This window comes from Anoplopoma fimbria, chromosome 20 (assembly GCF_027596085.1).
Source record: "Anoplopoma fimbria isolate UVic2021 breed Golden Eagle Sablefish chromosome 20, Afim_UVic_2022, whole genome shotgun sequence".
NCBI classification, from domain to species: domain Eukaryota; kingdom Metazoa; phylum Chordata; class Actinopteri; order Perciformes; family Anoplopomatidae; genus Anoplopoma; species Anoplopoma fimbria.
In genome coordinates, this window is record NC_072468.1 from 23750643 (window position 1) to 23777187 (window position 26545).

At 41.3% G+C, this 26545-nt stretch overlaps 1 protein-coding gene across 1 annotated transcript in view; it reads right to left on the minus strand.

Annotated features, from left to right (window-relative positions):
• znf385d (zinc finger protein 385D) overlaps positions 1 to 5225 on the minus strand; it is a 72305-nt gene extending 67080 nt beyond the window's left edge. The window contains exon 1 of the mRNA XM_054621973.1: positions 5171 to 5225. Coding sequence (XP_054477948.1) covers positions 5171 to 5192 — 22 coding nt within the window. The 5' untranslated portion in view covers positions 5193 to 5225. The remainder of the gene's footprint in view (positions 1 to 5170) is intronic.
• Between the last annotated feature and the right edge of the window lie 21320 nt (positions 5226 to 26545).

Here is a 26545-nt window from a genome sequence, read left to right on the forward strand (position 1 = left end):
AGTTTAAGGATCACCCTGGTTAGATTAGGATTCATCCTGAGGGGAGAATCAATAACTGAACCAAATGTCATGACAATAAATCCAAGAGTTGTCGAGATATTTTGGTCTGGAGCAAAAAAGCGGAACGTCTAACAGTAATTTTCTTCTTTAGAGTTTTCCGGGAAGAAAAAGAGCAACTTTCTGTTCAAAAGAAGACTTTTAAAAACTTTTTTGAAAGGGCTTTCTGAATCAATATCAGCTTCAATGGCTAAGCTACGATGTTGCACATGGGTAAACGTGAACATTTGACTACTATGCTATTATATATAATATAATAATTATTACATAAAAGGGTGCTGGTATAAATATGGAATGATTAATGTAACAGGTTTCTTTATATACATGAGGATGTGAACAATAACAGAGACATGACCATCAAGTGTTCTTAATTATCTTTTATTATTTTTAGTACAAAGCTCTTCCTCAGGCTCAATACAGAAGGCACATAAAGATGATGATGGTAGAGAAGAATGTCTAAAAATCCAGACTTGTAAAGGAACTAGTTACTGTAGCTTTCTAATGATAGTAAATATAGTTGAGTAAAACAGTATTGAAATGTGGTGAAGTAGAAGTACACTAGAGCTGTGTTGAGAGGTAGAGTGTTGGAGTAAATGAACCTACTGTCCCTCAGTGGACACACTGTTTACTGGATTGAACCTCTCGTAACCTCACATACCTTCCTAAACCTCCACATGTTTGAGGTCTAATAAGGTAAATCAAATTTCCTTTGTCTCCGTTTGTCTTTCAACAATCACAATGCAGAAAACATGCCCAAACATAAAGACGCATTCCAGCCTGCAGCAGTGGATTGTGTTTCAACTCTCTTAAGCCTGATCATCTGTTGCCACTGGAAAAAAGGGCAGAGTCGGAACAAAAAGAGGAGCCCTGGCTGCTTATCTGACCTTTAACCCCAACCTCTGAGCGCCATGCTTCACGATGCTCCGGCACTCCGGCGGAAAAAGAAAAAGAAGCCTGTTATATCAGGCTCTGGCAGAGACGCACAGATGGCATAATTATCACTTTGTTTGTTAGAGGTGTCAATATTTAACTTGAGTTTGGCCTAAAAAAAAAAAAAAGTTAATATTTGAGTTCTATATTTTGACTCCAGTGGCAGAGAGCGGGTCCCAGGTGGGCTGAGACTCTCCAGCAGACACCGTCTTCTACTTTGCATGGAGAGTCGCTCGGGAGACTCGCTCCACACTCAAAGGTCATCTGGTGAGAGTCATTAAATTAACTAGCAGAAGACTGTCGGAGACGTCCGGGAGTCAGGCAGAATAAAACCGAGGAGGGAAAAGGGAAGAATTCACACTTTTTGGTCTTCAGCAACGTCTTGTAGTGAGTTTTTCTTTCAGCATTTATTGAGGAGATTCAAACAAAATAAATCGGTCAAAGCCAAATACATAATAATGAGAAAATGACATTCAAATGAAAAGCCAAGGTTATATGTCAGTCTCTGTGCGATCTCCCAGCAGCACTGAAGTGTTTACATAGTGGATGAAGTGGAGACTTTACCACTGTGAGTCGCTGAAAGCAAGAATGTGAATGTAAAATGTAAGAATTTGAGGTTGTGAAATGTTTGTCTATGTAAAAAAATGTAGCCACAGATTTGTATTTTAGGCCTCACAGAAAGCTGCAAAGCAACAAATCAACGGATATTCCAAAAAAAATACAAATCACCTGCAAATGGACTTCAGAGGGAATCAGCTGATGTGTGCATATATTAACCAAACTTTCCCATTATTCTCTGTGTGTTTTGTGCAGTATTCCTATGCTGGAATACTCAATTTGTTGCATGATAAGAATATGCATCACGGAAATAATGAATAATAATTTGATTTTACACACAATTTTGTTTCACTCCTCCGCTGTCATCCGCGTCATTTCCAGATGCAACAGGCAGCTGTTTTAATAAAAAAATCTCTAAAAACCCACTCTGTGCCACCTGCCCACCAACAAACGCCAATAGTGAGCTTGTGAATATGTAGCAGCTAAAGAGACAGACATTTAGTGGACACCAACTCACAGCTGTAGAAGGAGAGTACGTTGCACTTCATCCATCACGTCACCAGAAACATGACTCCAAATGAATGTCAGCTGGACGTGTTTGCAAACACATTTATCCATGTCATTTTTAAATATTTAAAATGTGTGTGAGTGTGTGTGTGTTTGCCCAGTTTCTTCCAGACTGGCCAAACAAAACTAATGAATGCAGCTTCGGAGCCACTATCGTGTCAGTAGATATGGTGCTTCAGGGGCTCGTATTCTTAAACACCATTTCTAATTGAATTAACACGAACCGGTCGACACTCAATGAACCTGCGGCTTTTTTCGGAGATGCTTTTGCCCCGGAAGTGTAATGATGTAGAAAAACCGAGATGCGATTTGACTTCTGGAAATCTTTGAAACGGGTTCCAGAATTGATGAAAAGTTTTCACCCACTGGCCTTTGTTTATCTGTTCCCCTTTGAGGCCGTGTTTAATGACGCAGGAGCGACACACACACACACACACACACACACACACACACACACACACACACACACACACACACACACACACAGCAGTGCAAGACATTAAGAGCAGCTCATTGGATGAGACGCGTACGACGACCCTGTATCATGGCGTGTTTTTCACGACCGTCCTCTGCATTGCCCTTTCCTGAAAGATTCCCTTATCTCTGCTGAAGCGTTCTTACTCCTGCGGCAGTATGTTGGAGAGAGGGGAGAGAGTTAAAATGATGTCTGGAGGACGCCGACTGGCATTAATAATTAATCATCTTGTGCTGCTCTCCTCCACCGCCCGCCTCCCGTTAGTGTCCTGAACCTAGCTGCTCCTCTGATAAGATCTGTCCAAAGAGGCTCAAAATAAAACTCCCTCTCTTGCACAACCTTCCTACTTCCCTCAGTAAACATAAATCCAATTATTAGATAAATCTGAATATCACTGGGAGTCATTTGTATGCCGACGACTCTCCGGATGTGATTAACACCGTCCTGTTTTGGTGGAGTGTGCTGATTGTATTCTTTGGCCCTTAACATGCTCTGAGATCAGTACTTCCCTTCAAGCAAGGGGGATAAAATCATTTCACCCCTATTAAATTGAACAAAGTGAGCACAAAGGGTAGATTTAAAGCATTTTCTCTCTTTTTTTTTTTTCTTGTTTAAAAGCCACACTTTCACTGATTTTCCAATTAACCTTTACAGGATAACCTCTCCATTCTTATGAGATTCCAATAAATCTTAATCTCACCAATGCACGGCTAGCATTTGGCTGCCAGGCACAAAACACACGCTGCCTACATCCCTCACAGATTAGCATACTGTAGAGTGGAGCCGGCTAATAAACACAGCTGCCTCTGACTGGGATCCAACAACCACTTCCCCCGTGTGCTCTGTAATCTGAGGTTAACCAAGAAGACGTTTAACGTGCCGCTAAAAACGCCCGACCGCAAATCCAGACACACAGGATGGATTTCCTGCGGGGCCCAACGACACTAATAGGTTGTATGATTGCAGCACGAACTCAAGACCTATTAGCCTGCTGCGTTACGGTTGCTTTACTGGCTGCTTTTGATGCATGCGGACAGCGTTTAATGCAAGAGGGGCGTTCACTTCTGCTCTGTTTCCATTTTGGTGCTTTGTTCCAAAGAGGTCAAGAGTCTCACGATGTATCTGTCACCTGATATTAATCACTTTAACAGAAAACAGTGTTTTGGTGAACTGTTAGTCCTTTTCATGAGATACCATCTATTTTTCTCCGTGCAGTGCAGTCGTGCACTCAGCATTCATAAATGTTAAAGTGACGCACACATCCTGTACGCAAACGCTGACCTTTACTCCTCTTGTTGTTTTGTTTAACACTGAGTGCTGGAGGGATGATGTTTCAGGATATTTCATCTGGTAAAAAAAACCCCACAGAAACCCAACCGAGCTGCTCTTTTCTTGTCTTGTCTCGAGCCTCTCCTCATTCATTTTTCTCCTGATATTTTGGGGGTTAGAAGGGGCCAAATTCCAAAACCCAACCACCCAACCACACCTGCATCACCTTTTTGCTCTCCAGAAGCTGCACACCTGACCGGGCATCTTTTTTGGTGGATCACAAAGAGCTGAAGCTTGTCTCTGCACCTGACAGCTTATTCATTTATACTCTCCCCAGCACACTCACACTCCTCTGCTCTGTGTATGGCATAACAAGAGAAAATCCCTCTCGTTCTTACAAGCCGCGGTCTGTAACTTCGGATCGCTTTAATCCCCCTGGATGAAAAAAAAGAAAAAGAGTCTTCCATTTAACAAATCACCCCCTCAGAACTCGGGATCCCTGTGTAATTATTCCTCCTGTGTGACTGTAAGCCAGCCGTGAGAAGAGCACTTGACGAGGAGCCACTCGCGCATTAAGTCTTCCTAAGCCTCCTCCATAAAAACTAATGGAAGGGGCCTTCCTCTGAAATATCCTACACAGAATATCAAGTGGCTCTCGACGCTGGCATCTCCGATCTTATTTGGACGGTCAGCTGGTCAAACAGCCACGGTGAAAAATCCAAAAGCCCGTGTGTCCTCGGTTAAACCAGCCGGGATTTAGTCCAAGAAACCAGAAACATGAGTATGAGGAAGAGGGTTTACCTGGTGAGCAGGTTCATTCAACAGTTAGAGGAGCCGTCAGTGTGTAACTTCACGCTTTCCTTCCTCTCTTTTCCTTTTTTTTTTTTTTTTTTTTTATTTCGTGCTGTAACAGCAGCCGGCTCTCCTATCCATCTTTTTTAGTTTGCAGAACAAGTAACAGGCAACCCTGAAAACCCATTTACCTTAAGGAGACGGGGGAGTGTGTGCACTTATACTCTGCATCAGACTGTGATAAAGCACATGCATTACACACACACACACACACACACACACACACACACACACACACACACACACACACACACACACACACACACACACAGTCCAGGTGTGTAACTTCACACTCTTTTTTTCCTCTAATGGAAACCAAGCTCTTCTTCTCTCAGTGCTTTTTAAGTGTCCAGAAAAAGCGAGAACACACACATTTAGATGAAAGAATCTGCACACACAAAAACACACACACTCACTCACACACACATGATAACATAATTACACATGTGAATGCAAACTCACCAAAGAACATGCTGCTCTCCATAGCTCCTCAGGCTCGGGGGTCTGCTGTATTTCCTCTCTGGTGCCCTGCCAGTGTGTGTGTGTCCATGGACGGCAGCCTGGGCATGTCTCATACACTCCTTCAGGGGTGTGTGTGTCTGTGCTGTGCATGTGTGTGTGTGTTTCGAAAAAAATCCAACTGCAGCGTCAACGGCCAGTCTGCATGCAGCTCTCTGCACGCCGCTGCTGTCTGTGGACCTCTGTATCTGCCTCTCTCTCTCTCTCTCTCTCTCTCTCTCTCTCTCTCTCTCCCCTCCCCTCCCCCTTTATCTCCCTCCTCCTATCTCCCCTCCTCCTCCTCCTCCTCCTCCTCCTCCTCCTCTCCGGCCCCTCCACACGCCGGATCCCCTTCGCTTCTTTCTTTTCTGTCTTTCTTTTTTTTTTTACGAGGTGTCTATCTGCATTTTTTTCAGCAACAGCCTCCCCTCTCCACAAACGAGCGTGTCTCTCTCTAGGTGTCTCATCTTTGTTTTATGTGTCAACTCTGCTTCTCTCACTCTCACTCCTTTGCTTTCCCCCCTCTGTCTCTCGTTTTATTTGATCTTATTCCCCTTTTCCCTGCTTCCATCTCCGGCTCGCTCCTTTTTCTTTTTGCCTTTTTATTCTGACTGTTCTCCCGCTCTCCCCTGGTTCTTTCTCTTCCTTATCTCTCTCTCTCTCTCTCTTTTTCACTCGGTGTGTGTTTCCATCTCAGTTGGCTAAATATCTTTGCAGTGGTTTTTTTTTCTCTCTTGCGCTGCCTCTCCTCACTTTACTCTTTTTGCCTCTTATTGTTTTTCTCCTTTTCACTCAGCACGTTTCAAATGTTATGTTGGAAATTGAAAGAGAATTTTCACCCGATTTTGCAGCTTCCCTCGGCTCCTCGGAGCGTTTTATCTTCTTTCAGCTTGTTGTTTTGGTTTTTACGAGGCCAACTTCTTTACTTTTTTGGTTTTCTGTCACTGCTCTCAGCCTCATTTTCAGCCGCAAAGCTATAAAACAAGACCGCGTGCTTTCTGCCAAGCACTACATGACAATGAGAAGACAAAAGGCCAATCAATTTAGTAACAATAGCTGGTGAACATAGTGACGCATTTAGCAAGTTCACAGTACAAGACTTTCAAAGTCTTCAGATTACTGTTCACATTACACAACATGTTCTCTTGTAAAGGAGGATCTTATGTCGTTTTAACGCTAGATGACTGAGCGGAGACAGGAGGTCACACTACAAGATCTTTCACCAGGGGGAATCCCAGATGAGCTGGTCTGGTCTACAAACTAAGCGTTGCCACAAAAAAGACGCGAGAAGTGACGATAAATGATGTTGTACATATGTTTTTAAATGTGCAAGATACGATTTTTGTGTTAAAGCAATCCGCAAAACTTTCCTTGTAGTTGAGCTTGTTCGTCTTCTCGTTTCCACACGTCATTACCATGCAATTAGTAAAGTTCCTATTGTTACAAGAGACCCCTCCGTCAGGTTTCTCCTCACCCCGTGTCTTGAGCGCTCATTGGCTAAAGGTTCAGATATTTAGCCAGCAAGATATCTGGGATTTTGTCCATAATGCATCGCCAACCGCTCTCACATTTAGCACAGCCCTAAAAATCATGTTTATATTATAATGCTGCTAAACATAACCAAGCACTTGTGTTGTATATTGTTTTGCTTTGTTTCAATTTTCGTATTAATGATATGCTATTATTACTGTTTTGTTTTGTTGCAATTTAGAATGTTAACCAGGTGTTTGAGACTTTATAAAACTGCGACCGTAATCTTTTAGAAAATATGTTTTCCCTAAAAAACATAATTGAGTGCCCTTTAGTTGAATGATAATTTATTTTCTAGGAGGAAGGGTTCATTTGAGATCGCCAACACCAATTTGCCTCTGATTTGAATTCAGCTTTTGTCAGGGATCTCAAAAACTGTTGCCGATTGGAAAAATCAGGCTTAAAGTAGTGCAACGTGAACTGAGCATAAAGAGCCAGATATTTCCCACGGGAGCTGGTGGAGACCAAAACTGAGCTAAAAGCAGACTTACTTCAAATGAATGCTAATGTCGCTCCGTATCCAAATGGCAAAAAAACAGCGTTACGTCAAGGAAAAAAAGAGTATTGTCTAATCAGACGGACAGAAGTATCTTCCTTTAACATCAATACAAACCTTGTTAAATGAAATGTAGTGTAGGATTTCTAGAGAACTGCTCAGCAGCGGAGCGCTCAGTGCCGCCGGTGGTAGAAGAGTTGTTTTAATCACTAGCTGTAACATCTCTTAACAAATCTTCTGCTGCTTCGAAAGCACTCTGATTAGAAATGAAGATAAATCTCTGGCCCCATCTTTGATTTGACATTATTTGCATTGGCATTAATGGCAGAGTTTTTTTCATTCTTGTTACTGCTGTATTATTATCTCCACTTTGTATTCACTCCCATCCCCCACAACCTTATTTTGGGAGAGTTTTGGTTATAAAAGTTGTTCCGCGATGTTTAATTAAATTTTGTGTGTGTGTGTGTGTGTGTGTTTGAACATTTGGACTGATAGCGCAGTGAGAGGACAGGCTCCGCAGCGAGAGAACACACTGATTTTTTTGTTAAACCTGATTTATTTATAGTTATGGAGGATACTGTGTGTTTTAAATTCTAGTCAGACTTATTAATAATAATTAAATTATTTTGAAACTCTTTTGCATCGCCCCATCTTTCCTTTCATCCCGCCGCCCTGCTGTCACACTGACTCTTTCCCAGTCCGAAGTCTTTTCTCCAGGAGAAATTTAGCGAGGTGATCAGGTTTCTCTAATCGCATACCCTAATTATGGAAACCTGGATTCTTGTTTACATGACATTTAAGTAATCTGATTACTGCAGAAAGCTGACAGTAACACAGTTACTTAAGTGCATGTGAGTGCACTGATTGATTCAGTTGTTTGTCTGTCCCTCCCTCCTCTTTTACACCTCCCGTTCACTCTTTGTGGATGACACTCGCTCTTTTGTTTCCTCACTGACACTCACACACTCATTCCCAGACTGCCTGCCTTTTTGCTGCATTTCGATTCCTTCTGTCTTGCTTTGTTCTCACTTATTCTCTCTTCCTCTCTTTCTCTCTCCCTCTCTTTCTTTTCCTGATTCGGTTTTTTTTCCCTTCCTCTCTCTGGCTGGTTGTAATCAGACTCAACAGGAGCTGATATCAGGCTGCTGCTGCTCTGCTCCTGCAGCCATGAGACAGTGCTGCTGCTGCTTCCCTCTATCTCTCTGGTCTACACACACACACACACACACACACACACACACACACACACACACACACACACACACACACACACACACACACACACACACACACACACACACACACACACACACAGGCACAGGATTTTTAGAAACCTAGCACAGGGAAAAAACATGCCCCAAATGTGCATCTACTACACACAATCACAGATATAGATGCTCACATAAAGACAGGCTCAGCGAGAGATATACAGTATATGTACAGGCTGTATAAAGCACACACACACACACACACACACACACACACACACACACACACACACACACACACACACACACACACACAGACTTACAGAAACAGATAAACAACCACACTCGTGCATACTAAATGATATGCGCAAAAACCCAACCGGAACAAAATACATTAACCCAAAAACATAAACAATATCCAAACAAGCTCACACACACACACACACACACACACACACACACACACACACACACACACACACACACACACACACACACACACACACACACACACACACACACACAAGCACACACAGACATTATGCGCCAACTCTAACACAAAAACATATACGCAACCTTACGCTCAGTTCACAGACTTTGCTAAACATTAACAGCTGCTGAGAACGCCCAAATGCACACAGTCGCATTCACACACGCAACACAAAGAAAATATGAATTACATAAGAACTACAATGATTACATGTAATTTATAAATAAATCATGACAAGGAAATCGATTTTCCAGTTACATTTCCAGGTGCAATCTTTGTTCGGTTGATAGAAAAACGGCGCACTTTGTGAACCTGCAAACCTTCTTTTTGTGTGACTTTTTCTTGCCGGCAGCAACTAAAGGAGTCTTCTAGATGCAGAGAAATGAAAAAAGAGAAAGGTCTTGTCAAATCACAAGCCAGGTTCTTTTTTTTCTAATTTGGCCTTGTATTTATCTTGCGGCTTATGCTGCGACTCAAATGTAATCCTCAATGCAAAACGAAGATTACATAACAGCCACAAACTGAGAGCTGACACGTCGTCACTCCTTCCCACCTGATTTGATGTTTACTGGATGTAATTGCAAGGAATTGATTTGTCTGCTTTGTCCACACAAACTGCGGCCCTTCGTATTATTCATTTTTCTTTCAGGTTTTTTTCTGTTGGAGTCGAGGCACTTATCAGTGGAGGCAGTAAGACTGGATCTCTGGACTTTACCAGCTGCAGACCTAAATATGCAAATTATTTGGCACGTCCCAGGTCAAAGGAAGCAATGTTGAATATTTGTTTTTTAATCACTTTTTGTGCAAAACTATTTTCTAGCTACTACTCAGTTTTCTCCAGGCTGTCTTAAGAGAGCAGGGAGAAGCAAAATTAGGCAACTTTTCAACTTGTTGGACAGATGTTTTTCTTTAGAATGTGGTCACATAGTACAGGTTTAATTTAAACCTGGGTGAGATCACATCCCATTCCAATCACACCTAGCATTGACGTAAGAATGTCCTCATCAGGATACACAGTTGTGTTTAGAGTTGAGCCACTAACCGACATCCTCCTCTCAGATTGTACAGTTATTGTCCCCCTATGCCAATAAAAAGATACACAACAAAGTGATACCCAATCAATGTGATTCCATACATTGTTTATTGTCCTTGTAGATTGTTAAAGTGAAGGTATAGTGAAAAACTCACTTTTTCACTGCTTTTGCACAAACATTTGGGTATCTGGAGTGTTTACCAACCCGCAAACTGTGAAATAAGACGACCCAGTCCGTCTTTTTAATGGTCTGTCTAGATCAGAAAACTCAAGAATTCAACAAGCCATTCAAATGATCACATGTAGGCTCTATATAGAATATAACGCCACCCATATAACTCTGCTCACGTCTTGACAACTACCTAGCAAGCCAATGAGAGCAGACTGGGCTTTCTATAGAGGGGTCATGAAAAAGACAGGCCTTAAGACCAAGTGTTTCAGGCAGAGCGTAAGTACAGGTATATTTAGAGAGATAGTATGATAAAAAATATTAAATAATGTTAACATGTTCTAGTAGAAGCCCAAAATACAAGTCCCAGTAGATTGAAGGTTGTTATTTCAGTGTTAAATTCACATTAATGTCATCTTGTTACATCTCCTGTGAGTTCATAGGTGTGAATGTGATGCTAAAAGACAAGCAGACGGAGCAGAAGCAAGTCCTACAACGTCATTATATATATATACATTTTTTAATTTGACTTCCACTTTCCTTTCTTGCATCTTGCCCTACTTGATCTGCAAACATTTTTGAGATTTTTTCCAGGTTTGAACAACCTGCTGACAGAGACAATCAATGACCGCATGTTTGTGTATTTTCGTTCACGTGTTGAAATATAAATGATGTTTACACGAAACATATCTGTGCAGTGTGTCTCTGCACAGATGTGTTGTGTTTGTACAGCATCCATAGCAGAAGTTCAAACCATCCCAAGGGTCTCGGCAGAATTGTTCCTGTGTGTGTATGTTTGTGTGTGTTTTGGATGCTATTCCTGCATGTGTTTAACCTCCACCTGGGTTTTGGCACACACGTTCACACATACACACACACGCACTCTGTCTGATTGGCCCACTGTACGGCTGCAGCTGAAGGTCAGACAGAATTGACCGCCGAGAGCTCCGGCCGCCGGTATCGACTACGAATGAGGCTCTTTCTTGATCAAAGCGATGTCTGCCTTCGCACACACACACACACACACACACACACACACACACACACACACACACACACACACACACACACACACACACAGAACAGTCAGTCAGTTGGTGACATCATCAGCTGTATCCTCCAGAACTAAATAAATAACCTACAGAGTGAAATATAATAAATGTTCTCCAGTGCTGGTTGGGATTCCTTCCTGCTATCGGCCCCTTCAGGCTCTTCGGCTGCAGCCATTTTGCACGGCACAGATGTTTTCAATTAATCCTGAAGTCCCGTTCTCCCTGTCCGCCCCTCCCTCCCCCCGCCGAGCCCAGCTCCAATAAATAAGTTTATTCTATATCCGAGATGGCAGCTCTCCCTTTTTTTCTCTTCTCCTTCCTTATTGTCCTCCCTCCCCCTTCGTCCATCTCCCGTTCCTTTATCCCCCATCCTCCCCCCACCCTTCATCCAGCCGTCCTCCACCGTGCTCCGGCGGTGGCGAATATGTTTTTTAACCTTGACTCGCAGGTGTCGGTGGCAGAATGGGGCATTATTTGTCACCATAAATAGCGGTTAAGGAGCGGCGGCAGCCCCGCAGGAAAAAAAGAGGCCCAGCGCGCCGCATGCGAGTGCAGCCTGGGATACTTCATTAATCTTGCTGTCACTTCCGTGACACTTTTCATTAGTTATAGGGCTATCTGATCAACAGGCAGACTCCAGACTTTTTCAAAGCCGTCCAGCAGCAGCCGGAGAGACGAGAGAGGAGAGGAGAGGAGAGGAGAGGAGAGGAGAGGAGGGAGAGGAGCTGGAGGTTTGTAAAGAGACAGAGAAATGAGCCTCCGAGAGAATCAAAGGGGGGACTTCTGCTCGTGGGAGGCGGACCCACGTGGACCCCTTTAAGAGAAACATCATGTGGTACGCTGATTTAATAAATGTGTTTATCTGTTATGATTCATTTTTTTAAACAAGCAAAAACATCTTTCATTTGGTTGAAATATTCAAATCTACCTTAAATGAGAGTCCACAGAGAAATGTATAATCCTTTAGATTTTCATTATATCAAACCTCGCCATCGTTGGCCCTTTTCAGCAACAGCCATTCAGTGTATTTACTCTCTGTGATTCCGTGTAGTGGTTTTAAATGTTCGTGGCAGAGTCCGGCGCTCCTGGCTCACACGATTCACAGGAAACAAAACACGTGCTCTCAATCCAACGCTGCTGTTTGTAATTCTCCCTCATTGATATCATCCTCACTGCTGCTCCTCTGTCGTGTGTTTCTGAAAAAAGTAACGAGAGCTTGCACTTGCTGTTACCACGGTAACCAAATCAAGCAAGGACCGAAATCTTGAGAATTGCTACTTCGGGCTTATTATCACCTATAACACCTATAATTACCAGCTGTATTTAGTTTATTTTGATCCTTAGAAGGAAGAAGTACATTGAGAACAACAGGAGAATGTGCCTTTTTTCTTTTTGCAGTGTGTTTGCGTTCACTTCTTATTCTCACGCAGCAGTTGTTGAGATTAATATTTATGTCGGCTTGCCCACACTGACAAGCCGGTGTAATGCAAGATGTTGTAACACTCTGCAACACCTATTAGAACCACACCTCTCTGGAGCGCCCAACTGAAATGTCATGACAACAGAGACAAACAATAACAAAAAGGAAATTAATAAGCTGAAGGGTTTCATTTTTATTCGCATTGGAATCGAGGAGCGGTTATGAGTCATTCACGGGGTAAAAAATATCAGAACTACATCAGATGAGAAAAGCTTGACCGCCAGCTTTCTCTAACTACACCATCATTACACCCATGATTGTGACGGAGGGTTTTATAAACTGCACAGCTACATTAAAACCACTCCATGTCAAATGCGGCTTGTGTGGAGAACCCACCTACATGTGTGCCGTCGGCGCTGCGGCTTGCCTCCCCTCCCACTAAGCCTTCTGGGATTGAATCTGGTTTCCCACCATTTCCTCTCCATGTGTTTCACATCAGCGGGTTGAATAGCGAACAGACGGGAGAGATGACCGCTCATACCTGTGGGGCAGAACACGGGCTAAACAAAAGCACTTTGGAAAGAGCTTTTATTCTGAAATTCGACACACTTAAACAAACAAGTGGCAGTATCTTAAAACAAGGCTGGCACGCGAGTAATGATCATAACTGTTTCCAGTCCCAGCGGTGAGTCATCCACAGACCTCGGTGTTCAGAATAGTTTAATTCTTCACAGGATATTGAGATATTGACCGAAGCTTTCAGTGAGGTTAGACGGTTAGCCTGCAGCATTTAAGAAATAATATGACGCGTAACACCGCTGCACTTACACTTCTTTGCTGTTAGATTGGAAATGGAATAGAAATGGGGTTTTTAGGTAATCAGCCTGAAAATGCTGCGGCTGCATACTCTGCGACGCTCGACCGCTCGCCAAACTGTTGATCCGTCTCTCATCCTTTTTTTTCTTCTTTTCTTTCATATTTCTGCCTCAGAGTTTCTCAGTAGAGAGGATCAAAGCGTCCTCACAGCACTTTTTAACATCCACCGCCACCACACACACACACCCCCTCCACCCTTCCAATGGGGTAATTGGAAACAGATAGCGTGCGGCACCCTGGATTGGTACTGTGATCGTTAGCAGGGAGGTTTCAGAGCTGGAACGAGAAACCCCAAAAAGAAGAACAATGATTGCAAAGCAGTTTAAAAGAGTTTTTGACTGCTGAATAGTTTGTCTGTGATACTTGATTTTAACAACCAGAACATCCTGGAAGAGAAATAATAAGTATGTTACTCTGAGTATTAACAACTGGTACTTTACCTTGTTAGAATTTGGGGATTTTTGTACTTTTCTGGCATCATATTTAAGAAGAAAATGGTTTTTTTCACTCCATTTTATCATTATCAGATATTATCAGACTTCAACATGAGATAAATATCATTGTAAATAATATATCTCTGAAATATGGACTTTTTTAGCCTTGTTTAATCTCAATGGTATTAGATATCATATCCTCCTTTACTTCTCACTATCCTGCCTTGTTTCCCTCCTCCTTCATTTCTTTCTTTTCCTGTTTGTATCCTTTGCTTCGTCAACGGACTTAAAACAATGGAAAAAAACCATCAAAACTCTTAAAACATGGCAACCCAAGGCCCAGGGCTTGGAAACCTGAGACCAGGGTTTGTTATGTGGTCGGGTTTAGGCTAAACTATTAGTGGTTTTGGTTTAAGTGGACACATCCCGTCTCGTGTCACCATTGCTTTTGTTTTTCATTACATATAATCTTTCCCAGCCTTATGAAGATACTACAAGAACACAGATAAAATATGTTGTCAATCAATGTTCACAAAAAGATATTTCCTTCAAGATTGATTTAATGTTGGAAATAAATATCAAATATATTGCAGCTAGGGTTGAATCTTCTGTTAGAAGATTATCAATACATTCGTCTTTACAAAAAGTGATTTTACTTTCAGGTGGAAAAATATGAATGTTACATTACAAGTACAGGTTCTGCATTCAGAGTTTTATGGGTGAACTACAAAAGTATAAAAATAGAAATCCTGTATATACATGTTCAACATATTAACTTAATCAATGGATCAATGGTGGAGAAATGGATAATGTTATTTTGCAGGAGTTATTTAAGACTACACCGCGTCATTTTCACCTCATCCACATAATTTCAGTTTATACTATTTAGGATCTCTGTCAGATTGTCAAGTGAATTTTAAGCTAATTTTTGTCGTACCAAATTTGGAGCAAATTAAACCCAGCTTCATGTTTCACGCTATCCGGTGATAAAGACTAATATGAATATATATCCGTACTGCGGAGGTTGGCTGTGATATTTTATTAAGAATGATACCAAAAATCAAAGAAAAAAAGTAAGTCAATGTTTCTGAGAGAATTGTAAACAAATACGTCACCTATAACTGAAGGATGGGTTTTTCGGGGGGGGTCAGGCTTTGCGTAGTCTTTTATGTTCGTAATAGTTTCCAGCTGTGTAGAATGCATCGGTTTGAAATGCAGATTCACTCACTGCATGAAGACTAGAAGAACCTAGAAGAACATGACGGGTAGAGTTGAAAACTTTCTGTTGAGAAAGCTTGCAAACAAAGAGCGCAGTGAGACGCGCTCTGTCTCTCTTGTTTAAAGTCAAGGAAGCTCACCCAGCTGGTGATCTCTCTCTCTCTCCCTGCAATCAATTTACATTGAAGAAATACTAACCCAGCCAGATCATCCAAACAAAATGGTATTTCCTGAAATGGAATTTAAATGCCAGTGTTTTAAGCTAATGGATGTAAAGTTCTTTACAATCAACAGCAAAGAGTAAACATGAAAGATACAATGTTTTCATTTTCGCAAAATTTCAGCAAGCAAACCAGCATTGAAATAGTTTGACAGAACATTCAAAAAGGGTCATAATCAACCAGATGCCCTAGTTTTAGCAAGACTACCAGTTTGAAACCGCCAAAGGAAAGAAAACAGTATTAACTTCTGTAATTAAACGGCCCAGACAAAACTGCTTTGGCCCATTCAAATTTCAAATTCAGGCGCGGTGCATGCCGGGAAGACGACCATAGCGACAACAGCTGATCCACCATGTGGGAATAAATGCTAGTTCGTCAGAATTTATTCGGCAAACGTGTTACCAAGATAAATTTAGCCCATCAATTATTGTTGGAAAAGGGCAAAAGCACCTCATTCAACCGTTAAAACTTTTTACAGTAATAAAGTTTTCTGGTTTTCTTCTTCTATCAGCTTTTTTCAGACTGTCATGATATTAACCTTTGTCATGATAGTGGTTCCACCTTGTTACTCTGTAATGAAATCTCATTTTCTTCACACGTTCTATCTGTTCATTTAATTGTTCCATTATATCCGGAAGAATGTCGCGGTGTCCGCAGCAAAGAAACAAAGCTTCAATGGAGTGAGAGAGTTGAGAAGATGCTCTGAATACATAAATGTAAGAGGAAGAACTGAGACACTCTTCCCTCCGTTTCAGATGAATGCCTTTATCAGACTGTGGGAGACTTCAATTATACTGAATGTGTTGTAAGTGAATCCTTAATTTAAAGGCCTAATCTGTTCCAGAGACTCTTTAACATACAATATATGGGTCGCTCTGCCTTGACAAGCTGCTAATCTTTAAAGAAATTGGATTAGTCAGACTTTCAAAGAAGAGTTGTCGAGTCTCTGATGTTTTTTTGACCCAAAACGCTGAATGCTTCTAGTGTTTGAAAGTGGTGAAATTCAAAGCAAGTCGGCTTCAGAAACTAGTCAGTAACTTTGATTTCATTGAATTAAAATAGTGCAAAAAGGCCGGTAACCTTGGTCTGAAAACATCCCACTGGCCAAGCAGAAAACATCAGGGAAGTCATGCTCGAGCAATAAAACCAATTCCAGATTTACTCTGCAGCCTGGCTGTTGTGATTCCCTCCACCTCGACTTCCCTCCTCTCTTTTCAATCTCGCTCTGCCTCTTTCTTTCCACTTTATCTGTCTTTACAGCTTGTAAAAGCCGAACAGGCAGAAAGAGACGAGCCGAGGTATTGATCTCAGGGGGAGGGGGAGGATTGCTGCAGTCTAACGAAAACACAAATTGGTGTCAAAAGCTCATCACTCGACTGAAAGACAAGTCTGCCTCAGATAAATGTTTACCGCTGCTCAAAGAGATCTGACGAGGGGGGAGATGAGATTAACCAATGTGCTCAAACAAAGGAGGCATCAAAGTTTAAAGATTATTAAAAGGGAAAAGCTTTCTGAGCTCGTCCAAGCCTCAGATCTAAATGTCAGCTCTGCTGTTTTTTATCTAATCTTGGACCATTTTACTCCTTCCCAGTGTGTTTAGACATAATAAGGACATGCAAGGCTGTAATAAAGAGCCGGGCTCAAGTGGAGGCCATCGGCTATGAAGCCACTCAGTGTCACGAAAGGAAAAGTCAAAACAAGAGTTCTGCAATTTCTGTAAAAACACGGGGTGAAGTCTGGTGGATGATGTGATCGAAGACAACAGGCGTCCAAAATTTATTTCGTTCGTCCGCACTTTCGACCGCCAGCGCCTGTCACTCCCCGAAAAACTACGGCGAGGATTATTCACTCTCCTCTCCACCTTTCGACACCAGAGCAACGTTTGAACCTCGTCCTCTTGCCAAACTCTACACGGAAAAGGTTCCCAGTTTTAGCGGCGTCTAATTGGATACTGATGTGTTCCCGACGACCTCCTCCTCCCAACTCCATGTGGCCTTCCATTTTAGAAGCCAACACCGGCACTAAATCATGGAAATGAGCAACGTGTGCAAGAGATGGCGACTATCTAAACATCTGTTTTTACAAGGAACAGAAAGACTAAACTGTTGTTGCAGCGCGGCCTGCTGCTGTCCGTAACCCCTGGAGATGCAAACAGTAAACCATTACAAAACGAGGACATATACAGTTATGTTAATTAAAACAAAGTACAGGCGTGAAGAGTTATCGAATCCGATGAAATATCTGCCATAGCTGAAACATGATGAAATATTACTGGCAGGCTGCCGGGCCAATCATCTGACTCTTGTTATCTTGAAAGTTTTAGCGCTGGAATGTCATTAGCTGCACACCGGAGACGGCTTTACGAGCGCGCCAGACCAATCGGTATACGTTGCAGTGACATTGTCAAGTCGAGCCTGATGACGAAAAACTTCAAAGTAATTGTCCGAGAGGCTGCACTATATCCTGCTTGATCTCTGGCAGGGACTCCTTCCCCCTGTTGTTGTTGTTGGCCGCCTCAGAGCTTAATTGAACCTGCCAGGAACGAGGCGTTTCTGTGGGAATAAATCAGAGAGCTCTCTGAGTAACACACAGGACCCGCAGCCCTAAAGCCGATCTGGTGCGGCCCGTATCGATTGCAGCCCGCAACGGCTCAACCGAGCCTTCAGGATGTCGGGTCAATGCGGATCTGATTTGCATCACCGTCTTAGAAAACTGAGTTGGAAGTCCCCCCCCCACACACACACTGAAATATCCAGATGAACGCAAGAGGAAATGACAGCTGAGACATAGCAAGACTTATCTGAACTGCACTTACTGTTTGATTGTGTTTCCATCTGGATCAAAACGTGGAAACGAAAGTTTGTTGTCAGTGGGCGTCTCGCCAAAAGACAGTTAATCCATTTTTATGCCATAAAGACCATCCCAATTAACGCAACATAGTCTTATACACTCCTATAAACTTCATTATTATGTAAATATCTCATTCTAATTTGTCATTGTTTGTTTATATTCATTAGCTTTATCTTTGTCATTCATCTTTTTCAATGTCATTTTCCAGTTGTTTAAATATGAAAATAATCACTTTTGCCATAGCTGCTCATTATTAGCCACAAAGGTATTAGAAACTAATTATAAGTAGCATTAGAAACACAACCAGAACATCCACTACCCTATTAATAATAAATTAGTTGATTAAATTAATTGGAATAGATCGCCTATAAACAAATATTAAACAGAATCATTTTCATAGAGTATAGTCCTTTAAGCACCGGGGGCGCGACAAATAAACAACATGAAGATGTTATTTACTCACCTGTGCAGTTAGGGCTTTTACTGCAAAAGGTAGGAACAGAAGGAGTTGATCTGGTCCGCACTGCCTTTGTTAAATGTTGTTGAAAGCAGGCGGCAACCACCTATTCTGAAAAGTAAAGCCGATGCTGAAATGACTTGCATTCTCTCTACTGACCATCAGGGGGCGACTCCAACGCTTGCAAAATTAAGTCGGATTGTATAGAAGTCTATGAGAAAATGACTCGACTTCTCACTTCATTTATTCCCTCAGTAAACATTGAAAAAATGAATTTATGGTCTCAATCTCTAGTTTCAAGTCTTCTTCAATACAGCATGATGTTCATTGAGCAAATTATGGTCATATTTAGAGTCAAATAGACCATATAGCAGGGTATACTTTAGGGCGGGGCTACACAGTGATTGACAGGTAGATGGTGTCTCTTACGTAACTCCTTGGCAAACCAAATATTGTAACTACCGTTCACTTGTTGCAAAAAGTCAAATTGCCAAAGTCTGGGCTTCAAATCACTTCCACGTCCACTTCTTATATACAGTCTGGTTGCAAGGAGTAATACATTTTGCTGCCTTGGTTCGGACTAAAGAGCCTCCATGTTGTTGTACAATATAGTGTACATTGTTAATATGTCAAGAGATGAGAAAAATCGACAGTAAAATGACGTGGCTTTTTTCACTATTTACGTTCTGTGTGAAAGTAATTGTGACAAAAACTTCAGTCCGAAAATTAGCCGGAATGTATCACACAAAAACCTCCCTCAGTGTGTAAAGGCCTTTAGTGTCCAATTGTACAAATCGTCATTGCAGAACAAAACCCAGTGAATATTTTTCCTCACATGCAGAGCAGATCCCGGGCATTAAAAGATCAATTTTCCTATCACATCTGTCTTCATTGGTTTTTTTCTTTCAAGCAACGAGAGTTTCCCTGACATCAGGAATGCACCAGCCCGAGTATCACCAGCTATACAAGCGTGTCATACATCCAGTCGCCGTGCTTAAAATGCATTTGTGATCCGATCCAAAGTTTTCTTGGCCGGTCAACAAGGGCTGCCTTTGTAAACCATCTGAGAAAATGTTTGCTGTATTTTCCAGCATCGCCGGATTAGCGAGCTGAGAGGAGAGAAGAGGAGCTGCAGGAAATTAATGCAGCAGGTCGGCAGTACAGCTGACGTATCAACAAAACCACGGCTTAATGAGTCGATAACTTCACAACAAAAAGGACCCGTGTAGCAGATCTCAGCAGTGCATTGTACCCAGATCTCATAGTCCAGTGTGTTTATTTTATTTACAACCAGCAGGAATTTGCATTTCCTGTTGTTTATTGTATCATTTCTATTTTTCAAGGACTCATTCGGAGGAAATTCTTTATTATTTAAGCACAGAAATGAGCAACTAATGTGAGCACAGGATTAATCCCTCAGTCTACAAGTTATTCATCAATATTTTAATTGATAAATTTTGCCAGAGATAAGTGGATATACTCTTAGTTTTGAATATTCAGAATATTTTACATGCTTTAATTGTTGTTTTTACAGAACAACACATATGATCCTGTTCTGATTCATTCACAAATAAAGAACATTACAGGACCCACATTGTAAAAAGTGAACATTCACGTCTTTTTTGATAATAAAGCAGGTCTCGGTGCTATATAGATATTGTGAAATTATGAAAACACACAGAAATGGACCCAGCACGTACTCAGAAACTTAGCCTTTAAACGAGCTGTCAGGACTTTCGTAACACTGTGATGTCACAACTTTACAGTCACCAGTAAAAGTGATGCTAAACTGAAGACAGCGACAGCACACGTGAGGAAGACCCGAAAACGCCGACCAATCAGAGCAGACTGGGCTTTTTTCGGGGAAGGGCTTAAAGAGCGGGAGCTAAAACAGAGCATTTCAAACAGAAGAAATTACAGGTATATTCAGACAGACAGTGTGAGAAAAAGAACGTGTTTTTTTAATAAATAAAGCATTTAAACATGCTCTAGTGGAAACCCCAAATAAAAGTATGAACCTGAAAATGAGAGATATATGTCTCCTTTAAGTTGTTTTTTCTTTTAGTCCCCTTCATTCCTATCCACCTCTGTATTTTTTGTTTATTTTGCTGTTATTGTTGCCTAACATTTGCTGCAGCATCATCGTATTCACATTTTCGCCCCGTTAAGCAGACCCAATGCATTTCCTCCACCTCTGTTCACGCTCCGCTGGGAATTCTGCTCGTACATTTGTTTTTATATTTACTTCCACAGGGCTTCAATCATAAATTTAACACAATGTATAACTCAATAAAAGACATAACCTCGGGGTTATTTACAGGGAGCTTCAAACCGCTATCATCTGGGCCCATAATGCACGGAAAGAATGTGCACCTTGTCACAGGATGACACCCAAAGCCCAATAAATCCCCCCCGATGCCTCTGCAGTACATGACAAATGGGAACCTCCTCCACCTGAACTACCGGCAGCCCCACCGTCAAACCAGCAGTCACTGTCAAAGTTACCCAGAGCAATGCACGTTGTGAGGGTTCAGCACTCTGAAGCCCAAAGAGCTGAAGTGGTAGATGTTAAGTCTGAAGAAGTGCAAGACCGACGTGTGATCTCGGAGTGACGGCTGAGCAGAAACGACTCTGACGCCCTGTGGGAATCACAGGCGACAGGAAAAGCATTTATTTATTCACGTTCCAGTTTTAATTAATATCATGCCAGGAGTTGAAAACGACGCCAATATTTCCCATGTCTCCCGCCTCCCTCTGCAGTCAAACCCATGCTCGTGACCAAACTTCCCTGGGCGTCTTTTCTCTCATTCATTTGTTTTTCATTTCCTCGTCACGCACAATATCTCAGACACAGATTGCAGTTTTTCGTTATACAAACACAGCTGCATTTGGGAGCAGAAATAATCATATTGGTTGGTTAAACCTCAACAGGCAGAGTCAACAAAGCAGTGTTTTTGTTCCGAGCCGGAGAAAGCTAAATCGTCAACTGATGGAGAAAAGGAACATTGATTAGAATTTAAATATGAATATGAATAGTAAACACAAGAGATGATAGACATTTGTCAACCATTTTGAGAGCTATTCCTTCATGTCTTCAGACATGTATGCTGGCAGGCTGTTTCTCATACACTAGTGTAACTATATCTACGAAAAGTAATGAACTGCAATTTGTATTTATCCAACGTGAGCCAGGACGGGTGATGTAGTATAAAGTCTATGTGGAAACATGGGACTATCAACCAGGAGCCGGCTGTTTGTGTCCTGTGTGATACCAGAAGTCATGTTGACTTTATTTCCACACAACTTCCATACTTACATTTACATCACTGTAGTTATTTTAACCCAAACTTAACTTATTTGTCATGTAGCTAACGTTGTGTCCCTTTGCTCTTACCGAATGCAAAAATGTCTACATTCAACGTATACCTGGATTGCAGAAACACAAAGTATATAACACAAGCCATAGTTTTATGGCGACTTCGATGTATACACCATGGCAGGAGACTTCTAAAGATTACCATAGAAAGCGAGTCCTGCAGGTCAAGTTCTTAGCCTGCACGACACCTTCACAACTGAAATATTCCTGAAGGATTTATAAGTCATCGGCTGGGCAGAAAGTTAGCTAACTGCTACTGCTAGTTTGCTGTGAAATCTAAGAGCTAATAACCTGCTGTAGCTAGCGAGCTAAGTCAGACAAGTAGGCTAAGTAAGTAAAATGCAGTTCAGTAGGAGCATTACAAAATAGTGTCTGCATTCTTATTTTTACTTTATTCGCATGAAAGATCATTTTGGCACCAAGAAATGTTTCTCCAGCTGATATTGTTTTGATGATACTTTCGATATTAAAAAAGAGAAGAACACAACATTTTTGGAAAAGGGTTCCTGACCAAAGACGGTCTCTAAGAAGTGGACGTAGTCATCGTGACATCAACCATTGTTTTGTGGACTGCTGTTTTGAAGACCCCAGTTCGGCAATTTCGCCGTTGCCATCTTGGATTACGGCCGTTGCCATGATTTAATTTTGGCAACCAATGAACATAAATGACCATATTTGAAATGCAAAGGACTACAAAGACACGTCTTATACGACTCGGATAGAGACAGCGACCTGTCAATCACAGAAACCCGTTTTAAAGCACACTCCACTTTGTGGTCTGTTTGACTCTAAATGGACCACAATTTACTAAATGAACATCATGCTGTAATGACAAAGACTTGGCACTAGATATTGAGACCATAAACTCATGTTTACAATGTTTACTGAGGGAATAAATCAAGAGAGAAGTAGAGTCATTTTCTCATAGACTTCTATACAATCACACTTCCTTTTTGCAACCAGTGGTGCCGACCCGTGCTGGTCAGTAGAGAGAATGCAACTTTTAAGACACTTCCACATAGGCTTTTCTCTGCAGAACAGGAGGTTACCGCCTTAACCTGACAGAACAAAAACACAAGTGGTGGTGCATCAAAAGAGCACATACAAAGCAGGTATGTGCTCTTTGGGTTCTGTCAAGTGAATCCAAGTTAAAAGTGCCTAAAACTTGAATTCTTTGTAATGGCCAGCAGGCGGCGACTCCTTTGACCCCATCCACTTCTCATACACAGCCTATAATACAAGGTAATAATTTGTAGTGTATATGTTCTTGTGTTATTTTGCCGCTCACCTGTGTAACATCTAAGAGAAAAATCATTGCCATGTACTCGAGCAACCACACTTCTACAAATTGCTGAAGCATTTCTTGCCGTTTGATCCTTAAACTGGACTGGCAGGTATGTTTTTCATCTTCTCTCCATGTAGCCTGTAGCGCCCAAACCACACGAATGCAGCTGCTCGTGTTGCTTTGCTGCTTTCATCCCTCTAACATGTCAAAGCATGTTTATGTATTTGTTGCTGCATGTTCGTGAGGGTGGTACATGGTGTTTCCAGCTATTTGATTTAAAGAGTTTTAATTAAAAAACATCAAAGCAAAGTTAGAGAAAGGACGGTGCTGCCATGAGTTAAAACAAAGGTGTCATTGTTGCGTTAGATGGGTAATGATGAGCTGAACATAAAAATAGCAAATTCAGAAGCTTAAGTAAGATATTAGGACAAATTGGTGCCATATGGATCTTGTTAAGCGAACAAAATCGACCTTGTGTATTCAGCAGAGATATGAAGCTCTGAATGATGAGTATGATGGGAGGCTGAAGTGAGATTAGAATAATAGTGTAATGATGATTAGATATTTCATTTTTGTTAACTAAAGAGGAACATCACAAAGCTCTCACCACACTCAGCTCCAGCGAAGGAGAGTTTTTTTAGCTGCTGGCTCCGTCAACAACACAATGTGCCAAGGCCGACTCAGCTCAATACAGAAAAACCACACCAGACTCAACAGGCAAATTACCAGTGAAACAACAACCCTAATGAAGGCGAGAACAAATTAGCGGTAAGTTCATTAAAATGTTCAGTTGTTTCAATAAAACCTGTTTGTGGTTAGTGCTGTTCCGGCCAACAAAACAGCTAAGCTAGAAAAAAGCACTGAGTCGAGTTTTAATCATCCCAAAGTGAATGTAAACCCTCAAAAAAATCAAAATGTTGTGTCTGAACTTTGTCATTATCATCTTAAGTTGTTAGTTGTTAGTGGCATGTTGTAAAAACACCATTAAAGTTAAGAAATAAGTAATTATATTCATTTTGTTAGCCTTGTAGACAAAAAGTCACACTAAAAGATTTAACAGGATTGACTTTAAGGTAATCCAAATAAACAATTTATAACTACAGTTTTGTTATCGAAGTACAAGTACCTCACCAGTGTACTTAAGCACAGAACAGCAGAAAATGTATATCTGTTTTGTAAGAAGTCGCTGATGTAAGGTGTCTGTACAACTCCAAACTGTGTACTTTTACCTCTAAACTGAACTCAGATGAAGTACTTCTGTACGTGAATTTACTTTAAACGTTGTTGTGTTGTCACATTGCTTTAAACTCCAGACGCAAAATATGTTTTTCTCAGCATTTGAACCAAGGCTGACCATGAATGCTTAGAAGCTTCAACCGTTGCCGTGGTAATCAATGTCAAAATCAAAACAAATGTTTTTTTTATACATGCTTTACCCTAAAAATTCCCCAATTAGCAAGCGCTTCTTAATTATTATACGCTAATGGTGTAGTTTGAATCTGATATTGTGACATCTCTTTTGCAGATGGTGCAAAATGAAATGCAAATAATACTGTAAAGTTGAAGTACAGTTATGGATCAGATCATATAGAGAAGATGAATGTTGTATGAGTCCAGGGTGAGAATTAATGTTTTGGTCTTTAGGCGGGAGCACTTAAAAAACTGTTAAATGAAGAAAAACTTTTAATTTAAATATCCAGTAATATATTAAAACATTTGCCTTATTTCATTTGCAATTTAATTTCAACCATGTTTTAGGACAGAGCAAATGGAAAGTAGAATGAATTTCCACAGAATCACACCATTAATGGAGAAGAATATTGCAGCTGCAGCGGTAATAATATCCTCATCTTTTCTTTTTTGCAAATGAATCCACAGGAGTAAAAAAAAAAATATTCATTCAGACTGAATTCAACTGAATAGACCCAGAAATACAAAGTACATCTCGTCCAGCAGGCTGATTCATGCAGTGGCTTCAGGGTACTTTAGAGAAGATTCTTACATGAATCTTTCCATCATGCATGCATTCATGTGGCTCCCTGCGAACACTATTATGGTGATTTGCAGGTGAAAAGATGTCTGTGCTAAAAAAGAAATAAAAAAAGCGCTTTTACAATTCAACCAAACGTTTCAACAAGATAGAGAATACAATCAAATTAAATTGGAGATAATATGATGCAGAGTCTATAAAGCCTGGGAATAAGGACACTAAAGGAAGTAGTGAAGACAATGACTATGTTGTAAAGCTACAGAAGTGTCTGATTTATCAACGAGTCCTTCAATTCTGTGGAGTTTCATTAGTGCAAAACACTGAGTTGAATAAAAAGGAACCACGCTGCTTCACGCACATCATCAGATGGAACAAATGACGAATGTGAAAGGTAAAAACTCACAGGGCCAAACAACAAGTTGAATTTACAGAGAGCCTGAACAAGGTGAGACAAAAACAAAGAAGAGGTGACACTGGCACAGCACCAACACTTATTTTTTTTGTCTAAGATCCTAATTCTAGACGGCCCCTGAGATCTGCACTTGCTAGCGGGGCGACAGCGAGACACCATCTCATTTCACTCAAAGTGATGAACACAGCATTTCCCTGAAGCCTTATCTGCAGCAACACGGGCGACATGCGGCGCTCCGCTCCACTTCGATATCTGCGAACGTACAAGCAGAGAAAAAAAAACGTGACGGCGTTTGTGGAGCGGACTGCGTGTCGAGGCCGTTATCACACAAACAGGCGCTAATGTGTTCAAACACTGCCGCTGCTTTCCTGTTGAATCGTGCTCCCATCAGATGAACGTGTCATCAGAAGCCTAATACATGAGTTAAACTCTCGTATGAATCACGCAACGGCAAAAAAAAAAAATGTGCTTCATTTTTTTCATGCAGGAGGCCTGGTAACCCCTCACCTGACAAATAGGAGCTGACAACAGAGAGGCTTGTTCATTTATCAACTGAGGGAAAAAGGGGGAAAAAATCATTTTGCATACAGATTGCAAAGCCTTGTGGGAAAGTCACTCACCAGAGAGGCACATCTGCGATAATCTAAATCAAAACTTAGTGGTGCTGTCAACAAGTTTGATTTATTTTTTTAACATCACAGCAAGCAGATGTAGAACTTTCAGCTCTTAACAGATTTACATTTATTTTTATCTTTAAAAGACAATCTGATAAATCTGGAGAGCAGATCTGGTCTGTTTCACATCAGCAGTGTTTTTTTTCTC